The sequence below is a fragment of the Dipteris shenzhenensis genome, chromosome 1, assembly GCF_047967505.1.
Source record: "Dipteris shenzhenensis isolate YYH24624 ecotype China chromosome 1, Dip_SZ_1.0, whole genome shotgun sequence".
Lineage (NCBI taxonomy): Eukaryota > Viridiplantae > Streptophyta > Polypodiopsida > Gleicheniales > Dipteridaceae > Dipteris > Dipteris shenzhenensis.
Window position 1 is genome coordinate 28,157,929 of NC_141596.1, and position 20,042 is coordinate 28,177,970.

Consider the following 20,042-nt stretch of genomic DNA (forward strand, 5'->3'; position numbering starts at 1 on the left):
TTTGTCGTGTATGCAGACGTGCACTTGACTGTTTTGGCTTATATCACTTTATCTTTCATTGCGCCTTTGTGCCTCGTATATATTGATTGGTTTTACTATTTTCTTATCGGTATGTCTTGGTTGCATCCTAATGATCGCCTCAAGTAGCTGTGGGTTTCTGCTATAGAAAGAGACTTATTCTTGTTCAGTTTTGATATGGAACTTATGAGTTGTCTGTTGAACAGTTTCTTTTGCTTGGATGTAATCTGGCTTTTGCTTTTAACCACCATAAATATTTGGCTGTTCATAGGATGATGGCATCTCTTCTTGAATTACATAAATTTACCAGTTTGGGTTGTGTATCCTTGCCTCTGGCACTTTCATGTCCAGCTCATAACATTTGTAAGGATAAATTTATTGATTTTGACCCTAATGTTTTGTCTGTAAGCGGGCAGGCACGACAATGTATTAGCCTTTTGATTTCACAGATTGATAACATCATGTCATGCTTTATTAAATTTATGTCCACCTATACTGTTGAGGGCAGCACTGCATTGATCAGCTCATTAATGTCTTCTACATGAAGGCATAGATACATTCTACAGAATACATATAAATATGTAAGTCACATTTTATTGAGAAATTCTAGGACCGGAACATGTTTAAGTTTTGGGTTGGAGCTTCTCTCGCCCTTTTTAGTTCACCTCTATTTTTCTGTCATGTGTTGCACTCTATCTCACTCTCTATATGTCATTTTTTTCTGTGGCTTATTTGTGAGCGCTCTTTTTGCTCTATTTTCTCCCTGTCTTCTCATCCCTGATTGGGGCCCTCCACCCTTCCTTATCAAACACACTGTCCCTTCCTTGCCTGATTCTTCTTCAAAGCTGTTAAGCCTCCTTTTCTTGCCCCCTCTTCACTTTCTTTCTCTTCCCTTTCCCTTCTCAGGTCCTGTGCGCTCCTGCTGTGTACTGCCCGCCCCCATTGTCTCTGAAATGGGAACCCAAGTGTCGGGGGGGGAGGTTGCTATACTCTCCAGAGGTGTTACTGCAGGCCAAAGGCCACTGGTGTGAGAACACAGAGGGCGTATGGGTATTGTGAGCTCTAATGCAGTGGATCACACTGTATGAGTGCACAATGCGAGGTGACAGTCATGTCGAGAAGAGAAGCCCAGAGAATGAACACAAGGAGAAACAATCCTCATGTGTGCCAGAGTCGTGAACAACTGCATGTGACTAGGGAAATAGAAAATGACACGAGAGTGACCAGGTTGGCCAAAGTACAGAAGTCACTGAAATGGATAGCCAAAGTCACAAGCCACAAGTCACAAGTAACAAAATGTGGCCATATTTGTCAAAGTACACAGGTCCATCCCCATAGTGGACACAAAGCTACAATGGGCGAGCTTGTAGCTCAAGCCTCTATCTCTCCTCACACTCTCCTCTCGGGCAAGCTCGTAGCTCTAGCCTCTATCTCTCCACGCACTCTCCTCTCTCACTTTCTCACAAATGCCGAATGAATCCCCCCACTCCTCTCCTCCTTCATCCTCATATGCAATGCCTTGGCGGGTCCCTCTCCTCGCTAAGAATCTCCTCCGTTCCTCCTTATTGGTGGTCCTTCTAGCCGTTGCGCTTCTTGGTTTCTTAATGGCTTTGGCAACTGCCTAACTCGCCAGCCTCTTCTAGTCGGTGCCGTGTAAATACTCCATGTGCATAGTGCATCTGACTGCTCCAAGTGCATCTGTCATAGTGGCCTTGTGTAGTGAGCTGGACCACCTAATGGCGTTCTTTGCCATGTGCAGCTGTTAATGCCCCTAACTGCTCCATGTGCGCCTGAGTGCTCCATGTGCGCGGCTTGACATGATATTGCCTTGTGGTATGGTACTCCTGGAGTGAACACATGGTCGACATATGGTTGACATGTGGTTGACACATGGTCAACATGTGGTCAACGCATGACGACGTATGAAATACATATGCTCAACACATGGTTGACAAGTGACTGCCTGAATTTCGGGCTGATGCCCAACAGTGCCTTTCTTGTATTTTGATGCCTTTTGAATAAATGGTAAAGAAATACCGAAAGGGGCCCTAAGTTTAGGGCCAATCTGGTGTTTGGTGCAAGACAAGGGCAATCTAGCTCTTGGGTGGTGTTCTAAGTTCTTTTGGTCTGTTGTGGAAAGTTCTAAATGGCTGGAAGTTAAGTATTTACTGGTTATTATTTGTTCACTGCCCATTGGAGATTCCGAAGGCCGGTTTTATATGCTGAAAATTCGTAGTATACCAAATTTTAAGTGGGCGAAACAATAAATACAGCTACGTACTTTCATAACTGGAGTGCTACAAAATACGTACCAAAGAAAGAGTAGAGCCACTTAAGAATAATAGGATGCACGGCTTATGCTCGTATCCCTGATGCCAACAGTTAGAAAACTCGATAATAAATCAACTAAAGGTATATTTGTTGGTTATGTTGATGATTGCAAGCCTATAGGATTTGGAATCATGAAGCACACAATATCATCACTAGTAGGGATGTATCTTTGATGGAGGAACTATTGCTATCCTATCACTGATTAAGTGGTAGAAAGAGAGACCGAACCATTTGTTGTTCCAGAACCTTCATCAATTACTGGTGAGGTTGAAGATGAGTCAATCACTGTATCTAGATGGTTTGATGAAACCATCAAAGAAGGTCAAGTTATTGATGAGCCCTCAATTAGTGAGGAAGGGCTCAAAAGATGTACAAGGATCCGAGGGGCACATAATAGGCTCAATGTGAGTCATGCATTAATGACCACTATGAAAGATATAGCCGAGCCTGAGGATACACATGAATGAGGATCTCACACCTCTACAGATAGAGGAGAGGCACACTCTCTTACAACAATGGGATGTCGCCTCCAGAGGAAGGGAAAGTGGGTTCAAGATGGGCACTCTTGACTGGACCTAGACAGGCATCCAATGGCAACCCTGCATAGGGACCGGCTCTATGAGACATAGATTGCCAAGAGTATGTGACTTGCACTTTTTCGAATTGTAATGGTATGCATAGGGGACCAGCATTATGAGACTCAGATTACCAAGACTCTAACTTGCACTTTTTGGAACTGTAATTGTACCTTATACACAGGACAAGATATTGTTTTCTACACAAAGACCCATCAGAGTCCTTAGCGTCCTTTACCCTTAGTTGCGGATACACATGGAAGTCGGCATAGTGTGATGAGACTAGAGAGAGAAGTTGGGTTCGTGGATCAGGAGTTGTTTTGGATTTGGATTCGACACATCTCTCAACAAGATCTTTCTATTGGAGTGTGATATTCCCCTATCGAGACCTCACATTTTGCTAGGGATCTCCATGAAGAGGCCCTATATCCAAACATGATGGATTTCTCGAGCTACGGGAAGTCCTTCTGGTCGGGAACTTCAACGTGATAATGGCTACCACTGATTGGTTTTTTAATTTTGCTACTTGATGTTGATCTGGATGAGGCAAGGATATTTCAGAAACTCAGTACGAAGACTTTGTATAAATGGATGCTCAAGTATGTATGGGTGTGCGGATTTGAATGTGTGAGAGCATATTTGTATACTATGGTCTACACCCACTGTTAGGCATTGATGACGTCAGTAGGGATGTCATAGTAGCTAGTCCCTGCTATGCGTGATGGAGTTTATGGTTTTCAATTTTATGATTGACTATCGTGAGATTGAAACTGCACTATGTTGTGTTTTTAGAGGATGAGTTTGGGAATGTTCTTGGATTCATCTAGGTATATCTGCAGACAGACGAGCTTCGATCACTTGTATGTGCACCCTTTCTTGGACATGGGCAGGATACAATGACCTCATCATCTATAATGGTTTGGACCAATGGCCTTCTTCTTCGTTTCCTCGCCTCCTCCTAGGGCCGATCCTTCTCATCTCCTCTTAGCCCCCCAATCCACACACCATGACATCCTCCGCAACATACAACATAACACGACATACACTTCAACCATAGGCTATCCCCCAAGTACGCTGCCTGCCTTCTACCCTACTTGCAAATCTTATGGACATCCCACGTCTTGAGGATTGAGGAGCTGTGATCACCCACCCACTCCCTTCACGCTGCCACCCTCCACACCTTTCCTTGCACCACATGGTCCACTCATCTGCCACCTATTGGCTCAATCCCCTGCAATAGCAGGTACGCTGATGAGTGTAAGGCATCATGCTGCCAACTCAGATTTGAAAGCAAGCACCATCTTTCGAGGAGATGGAGACTATACGTGAGCATTACCATTTGGTACGTGGAAAGAAGCAGGCATTCGTCTTTTAGAATAAGGAGTTACTAAATGTCTTGTTTAGCAGCAACTCCAAGACTTTTGGGTGGAAGTTCCTTGAGTGACGGGCTTCTCCTCCTCTCACCAAACTCAGGCACTCCTGTCCACGTACACTATACGATATTCCTCACTAGTCATCCCCGGATGTCTCATTACTACCTAGCCCCACAGTCGATGCACCTTTCACCATCTATGACATTCGACACGCATCTTTAAATCTACATTATGGCCGAGCCAAAGATCATGAGGGACTATGTGTTGAATACATTGCGTATGGACTAAGGGGACACAATCAACTAGGATGACAATTGCAATTTTCTAACAGAGACCTACTGCGAGGCAGGCATAGAGGGCCACATAGGTCGATTGTCAGCAGCGTTCTATCACGGTCTTACCTCTGAGCGACATCGGCCTCTTGAGACGTGCCCATTCTCAGCCAGCCAGCAGAGCTGTCCCTCAAACAGCACACAGAGGACCGTCATAGTGATATCACACTATAAATCTATCTTTTTCATGGGTTGTTAGATATTAGTATGTCTTGGGTGTGGATGCCCACTTGGTGGCCCCACTTATTCTCATTGTATCTGATTTTTTCAGTTTCATAGACCTTCCAATCTTTCGGAGACTTTACTAAATTTTTTTATCTCCTTTCTTTCATCCATTCTTTCTGCTCAAGCCAAACTTTACCAAGCATAGGCTCCCCTCATTGATTAGGCCCTTGGCCTGTAATATGCAAGAGTGATAGCCAAGCTTGACACATTTCTTAGTGAAATGTGTCACAACGTGTATTCTTTCTCTCTTTGCTGTATTACGGTGCTGCTGTCCTGATTCCCTCTTTTCTTTCTTGGTAATGTTTTTCATACATGTACTTCAGAGTTCCAACTTGTCTGCTGAAACTGGCTAGGTGGTTCATGTTATTGTTCTATTGCAACCTTTGAGGGGCCTTCAATCTGTTTGCAGGATAGGATAAAGCACACGTCTTTGCTTGACATCGCAAGGAGTATATTGAATGAAAGGTGGGATGCAGAGAGGCAGGAGTATGCTTTGCCTCCTTCGCTGGCACTGGTGAGTCAAAAAGTCTGTGATATTTTGTAGTCGTGGATTGTAAGGTGTCTCATAATCTATCAAGATCCTATTTCCTTCAATTCTCATATATGTATTGCTTCTGCAGTCCTTATAAAGATAATTTCAAACTATCTATGAAAGTGTGTTGTACTGTCCTGCTACATAATGCATGAGCTGTGCTAATTCTTCCTATGAGGCATACTTGAAGAGCAAATGTGAAACCTCCCAATGAACCTTCAAACTTCTGCAATCAAAAGGTTTCAATAGTTAATGAGGATTTGTATCTGAACTGGAAACTTCACTTCATCATAAAGCTCAAATTAAATGCTCTTTAGTGTTAATGGGGCTTTTGGGCTATATTCCTGCTTTGCCCCGCTTTACTATTCACGCCTTCTGACACTCTTTCCCCTCCCCTCGGGAAAAAACCCCACACCCGAGAAAATAACCTTCCCCCGGAGAAAATAAGAACTAAGAAAATGAGATGCTGGAGAAACCAGTTGTCCTTTGGCGTGCTTCACAGGTCCTAGCACACTGCCCAAGTACCCTGGAAGCATGTGCCAATAATCCGTGTGGTGGAAACAACCAGTTCATTGATCTATGGTGGCCATACTCCTCCTTGCCCAGTCTGCGGTTCAAGCCCTTCTCTTCCCAATCATCCCACTACAATGATCCTTTGCCACTCAAGGGAGTCAAACACCTCATCATCCACTGGCTCGTGGTCAGTAGATTCCACCTTAATGAGGAGCATCCCTTTGGTGCCGATGCTGAAGAAAACCAGGTATGACACATCCTTCTAGCACCCGTCATCACACATTGCCTCAAATGGTAGGCCATGAAGAGGGTTTGGAAGAGCCCCTTGTCATAAAGAACCGGCATCTATGGCATCTACAAACCCTTGTCGAATCTCCTTTCTCCAAGCCTCTAGGGTGGCTGTGTCTATCTCCTCAATCCTATGAGCTATCTGTCTCAAATGTGCCAATGCCTACAGGTCCTCCTTTGGCTACTATGGGAGCCGGCTCCATGGATTAAGAATTAAAAATAGCAGTAGTATATTTACAGAAGGCAAAAAAAGCTTGATGTGGTTTGCTCAAAATCCCCAAAGGGAGCTGTAATAACAATTGCCTAAAGTTTGTTCAGGACAGGAGCACCTTCAGGGAGGCTGGAGCATTCGCACGTTTTAGACAGGAGGGTTTTTGGTCTTGCTTCTCGATTTTGAGAAGGCATGTCACAGGGTAAAGTGGGAGTTTATGGAGGGACCATGAAGGAGATGGCTTTTCTAGGCCAGTGGATTACAGGGGTGTCAGCTCTTTACTCCTTGCCTCCTAGTTAGATCCTCATCAAGGGTGCCAGATCAGTGAGACAGGGTTGTAGCTGAGGCCATGAGCAGTGATGTAAAAGACAGTGGCACTGGCATTCGAGACATGAGGATACCCATTGGAGTTTCAGAGGAGCTTGTGGATATGGAGTTCATAGATGATAGAATAGTTTATTTGGAGGGTGGACAGGCCGATTTCATGGCCTTTGTTTCTGCTATGGAGTTTTTTGCTTGGCTTCTGGAGCTCTCATAAACTGGCATAAATCCTATGGGAATTGGGTCAAAGATTCACTCCATCGTTAGTGGAGCCCATACATAAATTGGGAGTTTTTGTGAATGAGGTGGGTTTTCTAGGCCAGTAGATTACAGGGATGTCAGCTCTTTACTCCATGCCTGCTAGTTAGATCTCATCAAGGGTGCGAGAGGAGACAGATTCTACAGAGCCAATCAGTGAGACAGGGTCATCCATTAGCAAATTCCTCTTGTTATTTGTAAGATTAGTGAGACAGGGTTGTAGCTGAAGCCATGAGCAGTTATTTGAGAGACAGTGGCACTGACATTCGAGACATGAGGATGCCCATTGGAGTTTTAGAGGATGAGTTTGTAGATGATAGAAGACTTTATTTGGAGGGTGGACAGGCCGATTTCATGACCTTTTTTTCTACTAAGGAGGTGTTTTGCTTGACTTTTGGAGCTCTCGTAAATTGGTATATGGGATTTAGGTCAATGATTTACTTCCATTGTCAGTGGAGCCCACCCATGGACTTTACTTGGGTTCCTAGAGGGACATCAGAGAGTTATCTCTGTTGTCACGCAGGCATAAACGCCATGGCAGAGTAGTAGTTGGCCCAACTTCATTTGAGTGTTTGACACAAGCTCCTTTAATGGAGCTTAGCTAGGTTATCATTGGCAGAGAAAGAAAAAAAGAAAGGTGTGTTAACATCTTCAGGAGACCTCGTGGGTCTATGAGACAAGATACAAGATATATGTAACCCATACAAGCCACTGTGGGCTGCTCACTAAGGCCCTTGCTGAGTTCTAAATGCTAAGAATGCAAAAAAACCCTAGTACAACTAGTACAAAACATTTTTCCCCTAATTCTAGGGCTTCTTTGCACTTTCCTTGGTCCTACACATTGCCACAAACAACATTCAACACTTTAACCCGTTAAAGGTTAGTCTAATGCATGCATTCTAGTTCTTGGACTATTTCTAGTCCCTTGTGGGCATCCCCACAGTTCTCTTTTTACTGATGCAAAGAAAAAGTAAAACAATAAAACTTATTCTTGGTTAATTAGCTTAACCATTCTTTGACCAAAGTCAATTCTAATAAAGATTATTCTTTATTTTCTTGGGAGAAGCCCCAACTGGTGACAGATTCCCTCGTGAGGCCAGAGATAAGCTACAGTCGATGCCTCAAGACACCGAGCTAGATCGAGCACAAACATGCATCACGCATTTTTACACATTCGAGCCAACGCCCGATGAGATCGAGGGGGAGAAGCTCGAGGAGAGGAGAGCACTATGGATCAGCAGTGAGACCCGTCATCACCACGATATGGCTGGACGAGAGATGCGGAGACCACACATGACACGTGGGGCGACCAGAGCACGCACGATTGAGGTTCAACCTATCTCAGTGCTCCTCAGAGGGGACTGCCAGAGACGAGGCATTACTCTTGATGTAGCCCATCGGATACAGAGATCCAAGAGAGAGCGCCCCCCGCCACCGCAGGAGACAACCCGACAGAATCAGAGGGCCAAAAAGCAGGTCCTACCAAAGACAAAAAGCATCCAGAAAGTGGGCGCTTATATGGAGGAGGGCCCCAGCTAGGCAAACAAGCAGAAAAAGCAGCGCAATTCTCAAGAAAAGCCCTAAAAGCAGTAGAAAAAGCTAGAAAGCTTGGTTTTTGTATAAAAGTAGCTTTTAGGAAGAACAAAAGCATAAAATATCTTTTAAAAAGCACTAAAGCTAGAAATAGCTTTCAGAAAGCAGGTTTAGCTTTTTCCTAGGCCAAGTTTATCAAAGAAGAGCCAAAGAGCTCAAGATCATTCAGTTTTGTACTCAGTTCATGCTCTTGTGAAGAGCCAGTTGTACAAAGACTATTTTCTATTGCAATAAAGACCTTCGGGGGGGGGGGGGAGGGGGCGGCCCTTCTTTTTGGCCCCTAGTGCTATGTTCTTGCTTCTCTCCCTCATCTCCCAGCTACTCTACTTGTCGGCATTCACGTTTCAACAAGCTCTTCAAAGTTCCCACGCTTTGTTCAAGTTCCGGTTACAGATTCTAGTGCAGGAGCGAATTGCGATTTCTTCTATAGAGCCTGTCTTGTATTGCGTGCCAGGTTCTTGAGCTCGAGAGTGTCTTCTATAGAGCCTGTCTTGGATTGCGTGCCAGGTTCTTGAGCTCGAGAGTGTTTCCTTTGCTGCGATTTTGGTTTCTATGCGTGGATTGAAGCCCGTAAGTGCCTACAAGCCGTGCCCGAGAGCCCAGGAGGAATTTGTGATTGGTTTGAGGGTTGTTCTTTGGTTTAGTTATGGTTTCAGTGGTATCAGAGCCAGGTTGTTTGCTCTCTTTGGTGACCACGATTCAAGAAGCTTGCAGGCTCAGAGATTCGCAGGCCCTTGCTGTATCTGCGTATTTCTGGTCCCGATTCCCCGGACAATTGGTTGCACCATACAACTAAAAGCCACTCCCACCCTTACTTCATCGCGCATCGGGTCGGCTCTCGTCTTCACCCAAACGCATTTACTACCTCAAAGAGGAGTGGAGCTCTGCAATTAGTTGTCTAAACAAGAAGTCATGGTTTCGGAGCAAGGGAGTTCAGCTTTCAAGAGGCCCGGTTCAGCTTTCAAGAAGCAATCTAAGGGACCTGAGAACAATCTTAGTGAAGGATTCATGAAAGAAAAGATCAAGGAGTTCCAGATTCTTAAGGAGAAACCTCGATTTCAGCAATTATTTAAGGAGATGATGTCCTATCTAGGGTCAAAGCTAGGAAAAGAAAAGGGAGACAAAGAACTTTCTCATACTTCTTCATCAAAAGAGTCTTCTCAGCATTCTCCTTTCTCTAGGGAGGATTCATGGAGTCCTGCATCACGCCAGAAGCGTCAAACTTCAAGAAAACGAGGGAGGAGTCTGAAGCCACACGGGAGACGAAGTCGAAAGCATGGAAGGAGAACTCCGAGTTCAAGCGCATCTTCTTCTAGTTCTTCCTTATCTTCTTCTTCTTCCTCTTCCTCATCTTCTTCTAAATCCGGAGGACGCTCTCGTCATAAGCGCAGAAGAAGATCCAAATCTCGAAGTAAGGATTTCAAGGAAGGAGGTAAGTTTGTCAAGTTCAATACTTTTGATGGAAAGTATGGAGCCACTGAGAAAGCTTTGCAGTTCATCCGCGAGTTTGACATAGCCTTCAAAATGGGGCACTATCGCGAGAAGTCCAAGTTAAAGATTGTGAGTCTTCATCTGACAAATAGTGCCAGTGCTTGGTGGGGAGCTCTTCTTGTTGCGGAAGAATCTCCAAAGACTTGGAAAGAATTCAAGAAGTAGTTCTATGAACAGTTCTTGCCTAAGAATTGAAGGGACATGTGGAGAGGGGAGCATCACTCTAAGACTAGGAACAGAATGGAAAGATGGAAAGCATAATGAAAATGGAAAGAAAGTACAAGTGCAAGGCAATGATAACCAAAATACTCACATGTAGATAAAGCTTGATGTTGATTGATGTGATTGACAATAGACAAGTACAATACTATATAGTGTGCCACTAGACTCTAGAAAGTCACAATGTCTATGGGATATCTCCCAATATGACAAGTGGCATGTCTAGGAATCACTAGACTATAAAACCACACCTAGACCACCTAGAACACTCATTTTAGACTCACTTTGGCTTCATATTCAACACCCCCCCATGAAGGCAAGGTGAGAGACTATTGGAATAGAACCAAGAACAGAACATGACAATGACAGTCATCAAACTGTGCACCCTATGTAACTCAGAGGCTAAAGTCTGAGCGTGTTCAAAGGTTGATCCAAGCATTCTCATGGCTTGAGACTCAACATGCTCAAAGGCTCATGTTATAGCATGGCTACATGACCAGCTTATAGGTGTAGGAATACACCAACATCCTGGAACTCGGCCAGGCCTGATAAGGAGACCTATCAAAGCCATTACATATGGCTCCCACAGTTCATCCCCCCTTGGCTTCATAACAGGACATGTTAGGAAGCCACACACCAAAATAGGAAAACCAATACATCTTTTTAGGAGGACTATCCAAGGCAGAGGACCTTTAGACTCAATGAAAACCGACCACTCAATACATATCATTTTAGGGGGACTACCCAGGGCAAGGGACCCCAACATACATCAAGCTATAGGAATAGATTTAAAAAAATCTCTCTTTATATAAGAGACGTCCTCCGCAAAGTGGTTGCGCATGTGTGTGCACATTCTTCCTGAAATTCCGGGAAGAATGCCCCCTAAAGAAAGTGTCGATGAAGTCCATGGGAACAACTCGTGGAGCGATCACCGCATGACTCTCAACGTGTCGAAGTGAGAGCCACCTAAAAGTCGATGTAGAGGCCATAGGTACCACGAGCAATCGGAAAGTCGAACAATGTGAAGAACCTCAGGCACCGATCAAATAAGCAATGTCGGGGTGGAGGCTCAAATTTGAGCACTTATGCCCAAATGGGGCAAAGTTCCCAAGTGAATGGGCAAAATAGTGATAAATTTAAATGAATGTGGGGGCTTCAATAGAGCTGAAGGGATGCAGAAATCAGAAAAGACCTAAATTCTGCAAATTAGGGTTTAGCAGAAAATTAGGGTCTCAAGAATTTTGGGGCTTTCCAAAAATTTTGAAGCAATGTGTTCCTTCAACAGTTAGGAACCCTCACACCATAGAAATCCTTGGAAAGTTTAAAATCTGGGGTAGAAATTGGAGAAATCGAAAATTAGTGTGAGAAGCAGCTTGCCCGTGTTTCTCGAGGAGCAAGTCTATGTCTTCATGAGTAAAGAAAACACGCCCATCAATCCATCTTCGTTTCCTGAAGAAGATAATGGATCATATTTCGATGCACGAGCGCACAAAGATACCCATGGGAAGTAGCCACTACAAACATCAACAGATGACGAAATGCAGTCTTGATTTCGTCACACCTTGCAGATGGAATAACTTTTGATACAGAGCTCCGATTGAGACAAAGTACACCAAAACTGTAGCTCTTGAAGTGTACTACAACTTTCTTTCAGAAACCAAATGGAAATTCCACTTGTAGCTCAAGATATAAGCGCCGCACTGGTCGCAGGTCTCAGAATGGCAGGCAGAGTGGCGAGCAAAATCCGCAGCAGCTCCAGCTCCACTCAGCAGCTCTAGCTCCATATTTGCGATTGGTGTGAGGGTTGTTCTTTGGTTTAGTTACGGTTTCAGTGGTATCAGAGCCAGGTTGGTTGCTCTCTTTGGTGACCACGATCCAAGAAGCTTACAAGCTCAGAGATTCGCAGGCCCTTGCTGTGTCTGCGTATTTTTGGTCCCGATTCCCCGGACAATCGGTTACACCATACAACTAAAAGCCACTCCCACCCTTACTTCATCGCGCATCGGGCCGGCTCTCGTCTTCACCCGTACGCATTTACTACCTCAAAGAGGAGTGGAGCTCTGCAATTAGTTGTGTCTAAACAAGAAGTCATGGTTTTGGAGCAAGGGAGTTCTGTTACACACAACTTCTATTTCCTACTGCAGATCATGGGAGTAGCACCAATTCTTTCCTCCCAGCCAACCTTGCTGAAGCACACGAGCTGACATAGAATTACCGTCCAAAACATACGTGAATAATTCATTCTCTTCTCTCTCTAGCTTCAACAAGCCCCATCTCCCTAGATGGATCTAGATGCCACATGTCATCATCATAGAGCCTTCCTAATGCAACATTTCACCCCTCTCTTGGGATGCTTTAAAATTCTTTGCCCCTAGGCACATTCCTTGCATTAGGCCCTTAGCCTTAGATCCACCTAGTCTGGTGCTATCAACCCTCACCTAGGATTTTAACATTAATTCCCTCCTGATCATTTACATGAAGCGCAAACAAATAATTACAGATATAGATCCTTCAAGGGAAATGTCGACTGATTCTTCCGAGGTCATGCTACCTTGGCTAGAGCGTAACATTTCTTCCCTCTTCAGACATCAGCGTCCTCGATGATAAAATCTGGGAACACTCTCCGCAACTGGTACACGGATTCCCAGGTAGCTTCGGATAGAGGCTGACCATGCCATGCAACCAACATCGTGGGTATCTTCCCATTTCGTATTTGCATTATTCCTCGGTCCAGGATTCTTGTTGGTTTGCGCCTCGCATTATCCTCTATCTCCTAAAACAAAACCACACCTTCGATTAGTGAGTCACCTGTATGTAAAAATTTCTTTAAGCGTGAAACAAAAACCGGGTGCACCTTACACCCCTGTGGCAATTCTAATTTATAGGCTACCTTGCCTATTCTCTTTAGAATTAACCACGGCCCACAGTATCGAGGTGATAACTTAGCACACTCTCCTGAAGTCAACGACTTCGAAGGCGAAGGAACTGTGAGAAAAACTTTTTCTCCTTCCTTAAATACTCTTATAGACCGGTTTTCATCCGCATACCCCTTGGCTCTATCCATAGCTTGGCGGATATTAGCTCTCGCAAGTGCTAGCATCTCCTGCATCTGAACTACCAAGTTCGCGGCACTAGGCACTTTCTGAGGTACTCCAACTATAGTTGGATTTACTGGTCTATAACCATAGTTCAGTTCAAACGGACAGTTCAAACGGACTGAACCCGGTAGAGGAATGTTTTCTATCATTGTAGGCAAATTCTAACAATGGCAACCACTTGTCCCACGTATGTTGCCTCAATGACACATATGCTCTCAGCATATCCTCTAAAGTCTGGTTGACTCTCTCCGTCTAACCATCCGTCTCAGGATGATCCCCACTACTCATTCCCAACTCAGTCCTTAGTGTCTCAAATACCGCGGTCCAAAAATGACCGGTAAATCTGACATCTCTGTCTGACACTATGCATCTAGGCAATCCATGCAGACGAAATATATGTCTAATAAATAAATCCGCCACTTGCGGGGCACTAACAGACTCTCTAGTCGGAATGAAGTGAGCCATCTTAGTTAGACGATCAACCACACCACAAGGATAGAATCATACCTCCTTGTGTCGTAGGCAGCCCTACAATAAAGTCCATGGAAATACTCTCCCACTTACTTAGTGGTACTTCCAAGGGCTGTAAAAGTCCGGGTGGCTTCACCCGCTCGGCCTTACTTACCTGACATGAGAAACACCGTGTCACATATTCATGAATATGCTTTTTCATTTTTGGCCAAAAGAAATCTTTTTTCACGAGATCATATGTCTTCTCGACTCCTGGGTGTCCCGCACACGGGCTATCATGGCACTGTCGAATGACTCTCTGCCTGAGATCATTTTGACTAGGTACTACAACCTTGCCATTTCTTCTCAGCATACCATCCCTTATGGTATATCTTGCATAAGTTTGGCCTTTTCTGGATGCCAGGTCATTCTTTTCATTTTCCCCGGGTTTTAACACATGAGCTTTAGGCCATAAGCTCTGGACAAACTCGTCCACCTTTTGAGTTTCTCTAATTTCGGTCATTAGAGCACTCTCTAATACCGTGAAACTCAGGTTGTGCATAATGCGAGACAACGCATCAACAACCTTGTTATCTTTTCCTCTTCGGTACCAAATCGTTAAATTAAACTCATGCATGAGCTCTGCCCACCTAGCTTGGCGGCCCCTCAAGTCAGGCTGTTTACAAAAATGTTTCAGAGTATCATGATCCACATCCACATAAAACTCTGAACCATACAAATAATGCCTCCATGTTTTCAAAGCATGGATAACAGCATACAACTCTAATTCATGAGTTGGCCAATTCCTTTGAGAGGGAGAAAGCTTCTTGCTTTCAAAGGCTACTGGCCTTTCCTCTTGAAGGAGAACTGCTCCTACTGCAATGCCAGTTGCATCGGTTTCCAGGAACAATGGTTTCTAGCAACTATTTTTAACACCGGTCCTGTGACCACAGCTTGTTTTATGGTGTTAAAACTTTCTTGTTGATTCTGTCCCCATATAAAAGGTACTTTATCTGAGGTCAGATCAGTCAATGGCGATACTATTTCGGAATATCCTTTGATATGCCTTCTATAAAACTGGACAAACCCCAAGAATGATCGCAACGCGGTCAGACTCTGATGGATTGGCCAAGTTAGTATCGCAGCCACTATCTTCGGATCCATTTCTACCCCCTGTGGAGTAATTATGAATCCTAAATATTCAAGCCTAACCATACACAGTGTAGTTTTCTTTTTATTTACATAAAGACTGGCTTTCCTCAAAGTATTGAACACTATTCTTAAGTGTTCACGATGCTCAGCAATACTTTTACTGAATATCAGGATATCGTCAATAAAATGTACTACGAACTTTCCGATATACGGACGTAGTAAATCGTTCATAAGCATGACGAATGTCGCTGGAGCATTGGTAAGTCCAAAGGGCATTACCAAAAACTCATAATGACCAAACCTGCTTCTGAAAGCGGTTTTATGCACATCCTCGGCTCTTATCCGGATCTGATGGTAGCTACAGTTAAGATCTATCTTGCTGAAAATCACGGCTCCATGTAATGCATCTAGCAAATCATCAATCCGAGCCATCGGATACCTGTGCTTAACAGTGATATTATTAAATGCTCTGTAATCTATATAGAGGCGAAACGTATCATCCTTTTTCTTCTTTAATATCACTGGCAAAGCAAAAGGTGAGAAACTTCGTTGAATTTGCCCCAACTTGAGGTATTCTTCCAATTGTCTACGGACCTCCGCCTCTTCAGTAAAACTCATTCTATAGGGAGGTCTATATACAGGTTCTGCCCTTGGGATCAGCTCAATCTTATGTTGAACATTCCGCTCTGGAGGTAACCCATAAGGTAGTTCATCCCTAAAACATTCAGAGAACTCCTCTGTTATAAGATTAGTCAGCTTGGCCATCTCACCACTTTGCGTAACATCAGTGCTAGCCGAAGAATCATCAACCGGCTCCATCGATGCTGTGCAAAGGAATAAAAACTCTTCTTGAGCTTTTCGGATTTCCATCACGGAAACCAACGGTCCCTGAGGTATATCTTTTTCACCTCGCAAGACATAAAGCACATCATTCATCTTGAATTGATATACGTGCTTTTTTCAATCAATGGCTAGATTCTTCCTAGAATGCCACGCCATACCCAGGGCTATATCTGCATGAGCAAGCTTGGTCATTTCAAAATCAAGCTTCTCAGCATAGTCCTGAATACGAAGCTCCAACTGGGTAACTCTTTGGTCCCATACTTGAGTTAAACTTCCATCTACCATCCTGACTGTATACGCATAGTCAGGTGGACTTGTCTTTAATTTCAGCCTCTTCACGAGCTTGGAGTTAATCACATTGTGAGTTGACGCCGAGTCAAACAACACAATGACATCATGATTGGCTACTTGCCCTTTCATTTTAATTAACTCTATATCATTAAAGGCTGTATACCCCGTTTCTGCGGGCTTAGATAGGATGTTATCACGTGTACTCGTTACTAGCTTAGTAACAGACACACATAACAAACAAGGTACTAACCTCTGAGAAGATCCTGCTAGCTGAATCTGCATCTCTTCCGCTCTGGGACTTCTCTCCATCTCCACGTCGCATTCTGAGATCACCATCTCAGCCATCCGACGATCTTTGTTACATGGACAATCCTTCCACTGATGAGGCTGAAGGCAACCAAAAGATAAGCCTTCTCTCCTCGCTTTTTCCCTTTGTTCTGGGTTTAAGGGAGACTTAGACGAAGCCCGGGCTGCCATTGGGGTTACTTTCCTCTTCACTCCAATGGTGGTACTTGGTTTAGGAGTTTCAGCCGGTTTCGCCTGCTTGGCTTGACCACTCGGCTGAGAACCACTCCCTTTACTAATCCATTTCTTCTGAAACCCAGATTTCTTCGGATATCCATACTGGGTTCCGACCTGTGCAAACCCACTTGGCCTGCTGCCCTTGGCATCTTCATAGTTCAGGGCTATGGCTATTGCATCATCTAACATGTTCACGTACTTAGCCTGAACTTCCATTTTTATTCGATCATTCAATCCAAATATGAAATCTTTCACTTGGATTGATTGAGGCAGGGGTTCATCAACCTTCATTACACTCTCTCGAAACTTATCAGTGTATTCTGCCACCGATAAATTTCTCTGACGAAAATTCCTATATTGATCCCAAGCTTGGGATGCTTCGTTAGGAGGTAAGAAGTGTTTCCTGAATTCTCTTTTAAACTCCTCCCAGGTAGTGGATGCTATACCATCTTTTTGTTGTTTAATCCACCACCGATCCGCTGCCTCACTAAACATGTGGGTGGCCTCACGGATCTTCTTGATGTCATTTCTGATTTCACAAATGGCGAACGCCTCGTCCCATTTGTGTAACCAAGTCTCAATGACATCGAAACTACGGTCGTTCATCCAACCAAAATACTTTTCTAGCCTGTAATTGGCAATATTTGGTACTTTAGCCTTCCTAGCCTCGACCGTATGAACACTAGACTTCGGTTCCATTGGAGCCTTTCCCTTCTCATCTCGAGAAGGTCTGGTAGACATACTGTGTATCGCTCTCCTAAGTTCAGACTACCCTGCATTGGTCTGTAACTGTTGCGCTAATAACTGCTGCAAGGCATCTTCAAGCAATGCAATCCTGCCAGATAAGGTATGAGCTACTGGGCGCGACACCTGCTGGGTCGGCCGGACTCCTGACTCACTAGGGTCCCTCTTGAAAGCCCCTTCTTCTGCTTCCATTCAGTTCAATGGGTGTTTTGTTTTGGGTTTTTTTTTTTAAATATTTATTTATTTATAAATAAATAAACACCGCTAGAAAACTGTATTTACAAACTGACGCAATTCAGTGTACTGACACTCTGATACAATTCTCTATACTAGGAAAGTCCTGCAATTCCACATGCACAGTGACTAGGCTTTTGACACAGGCATATATCCACCTAGCACACAATAAAATCCTGATAGCCAGTGCGGGAGGACCACCAAATAGCGATTCGTCACCCTTGTACACGACCGCTCTCTTTGAACCATTCGTGATCCTGCTCTCCGCTCATGATGCGCTTCACGTTTAGTCCAATCACACAGATCCCACTTAACTGATAGCAACTAACAATCAATCGTTCGTAGCTTTCGTCACACCTCACGAACCCCTTCCCTTGGTCTCTTCCCTTGGGCTGTGATACCAATTGTTACACACAACTTCTATTTCCTACTGCAGGTCGCGGGAGCAGCACCAATTCTTTCCTCCCAGCCAACCTTGCTGAAGCACACGAGATGACAGAGAATTACCGTCCAAAACATACGTGAATAATTCATTCTCTTCTCTCTCTAGCTTCAACAAGCCCCATCTCCCTAGATGGATCTAGATGCCACATGTCATCATCATAGAGTCTTCCTAATGCAACATTTCACCCCTCTCTTGGGATGCTTTAAAATTCTTTGCCCCTAGGCACATTTCTTGCATTAGGCCCTTAGCCTTAGATCCACCTAGTCTGGTGCTATCAACCCTCACCTAGGACCTTGACATTAATTCCCTCCCGATCATTTACATGAAGCGCAAACAAATAATTACAAATATAGATCCTTTAAGGGAAATGTCGACTGATTCTTCCGAGGTCATGCTACCTCGGCTAGAGCGTAACAAGTTCAGCTTCCAAGAGGCCCAGTTCAGCTTTCAAGAAGCAATCTAAGGGACGTGAGGACGATCTTAGTGAAGGATTCATGAAAGAAAAGATCAAGGAGTTCCATATTCTTAAGGAGAAACCTCGATTTCAGCAATTATTCAAGGAGATGATGTCCTATCCAGGGTCAAAGCCACGAAAAGAAAAGGGAGACAAAGAACTTTCTCATACTTTTTCCATCAAAGGAGTCTTCTAAGCATTCTCCTTTCTCTAGGGAGAATTCACGGAGTCCTGCATCACGCCAGAAGCGTCAAACTTCAAGAAAACGAGGGAGTTCTTTGAAGCCACACGGGACAGAAAAGCCATATGTGATGGTTGAAAAGTTTGGCCACTAGACTTCAATGGTTTTAGATGCAAACAATCAGCACAATAGATCTCAACGGCAATCGAGAACAATGTTGGAGGGTGAGTGAAGATATGTGCTTACTTTCAGATACCTTGGTTTAGGAGCATAGATGCTGCCATGGATGCAAAATATTAGCTATGTAGTTTCACATCCCTTTATTTGACATCCATTATCTGGTTAAGCTTTGCTTGCTGGAAGGTGAGGGCTATTGATTTGCTCCTGCATCATTGTTTTGAAGCTTCAAGGGTGTGTTTAAAGATTTCTTACACCATTGAGTTCTGACATGGTCTGTTCTTGTCATAGTGTTTTGTGCCATTTCATATATTGTTTATGAGAAGTGTCGAAGTTGTGTTTTTAACTTCTGATTGTCATTTATCATCATTTATCTGTCCAGATTCGTCCTCTTCATGTCTTAATTCTCTATGCTCATGTGCGCGTCCTTTCTGTGAATTTACATGTCTTCTACATTGGGGAAATTTTCTCATACAACTATGTTGTGAGGAAGACTCTGGTAGCCTCTGAAGAGCAGAGTATGTTCTGCTTACTCTTTACAACAAAGGGGCTGCACAGAAGACTGAAATGGCAGGGAAGAGGCGGAAGACATCAAAATGGAAGCAACCGGAGAATTGTTAATGTGGATGCTTTGGATAGGTCTTTGGTTTATATTATTACCTTAGTGCTGCATTGTAAATGATCATGATAGAGTTTGGTCTGTTACAGATCCTTGGAGAACCAGGATTCGGTGGTTCTCACACACCGTCTATGGTAGGTGCAATCCAAAATTGGCAGAAAGTGCAACCAGAGAAAGCTCAACTGCTATGGTCAGAGCTAGGTCAAGCTAATATGGACGTGGAAAAGGGATTGCTTCAGTTAAAATATCTTTCCAAGGAGCATGAAGAGGAATACAGAATTGCCATGGAATCTTGTAAAAATGTGGCTGCCGACCAGGTTTGATGACAAATGTCCTACCTTTCTGTTTTATGTTCGAAGGAAAGCCTCTTTTTTTTCTCCTTTTTTTGGATGCAAAAGATGAACTCTCTCAAATATGACCAAAATACATAGAATCAAGATGACATCCTGGGAAAACCTCATACACAATCATGTGGAAAAGATATGAGGTTGTTGTAACCAAGCGGGAGAGTGGAAGTGCGCCATGAAGGTCTATAGCTGTGTATTTGAAGAA

General features: G+C 43.9%; 1 protein-coding gene across 6 annotated transcripts in view; it reads left to right on the forward strand.

The window, feature by feature from the left end:
* The window catches only part of LOC147905650 (GHMP kinase family protein), a 105,581-nt gene that overhangs the window by 43,688 nt on the left and 41,851 nt on the right, over positions 1-20,042 (forward strand). For all 6 annotated transcript variants that reach the window (XM_087373831.1, XM_087373839.1, XM_087373856.1 and 3 more), the window contains 2 exons: positions 5,264-5,368; positions 19,580-19,807. In XM_087373831.1, the coding sequence (XP_087229957.1) occupies positions 5,264-5,368; positions 19,580-19,807 (333 nt within the window). The remainder of the gene's footprint in view (positions 1-5,263; positions 5,369-19,579; positions 19,808-20,042) is intronic.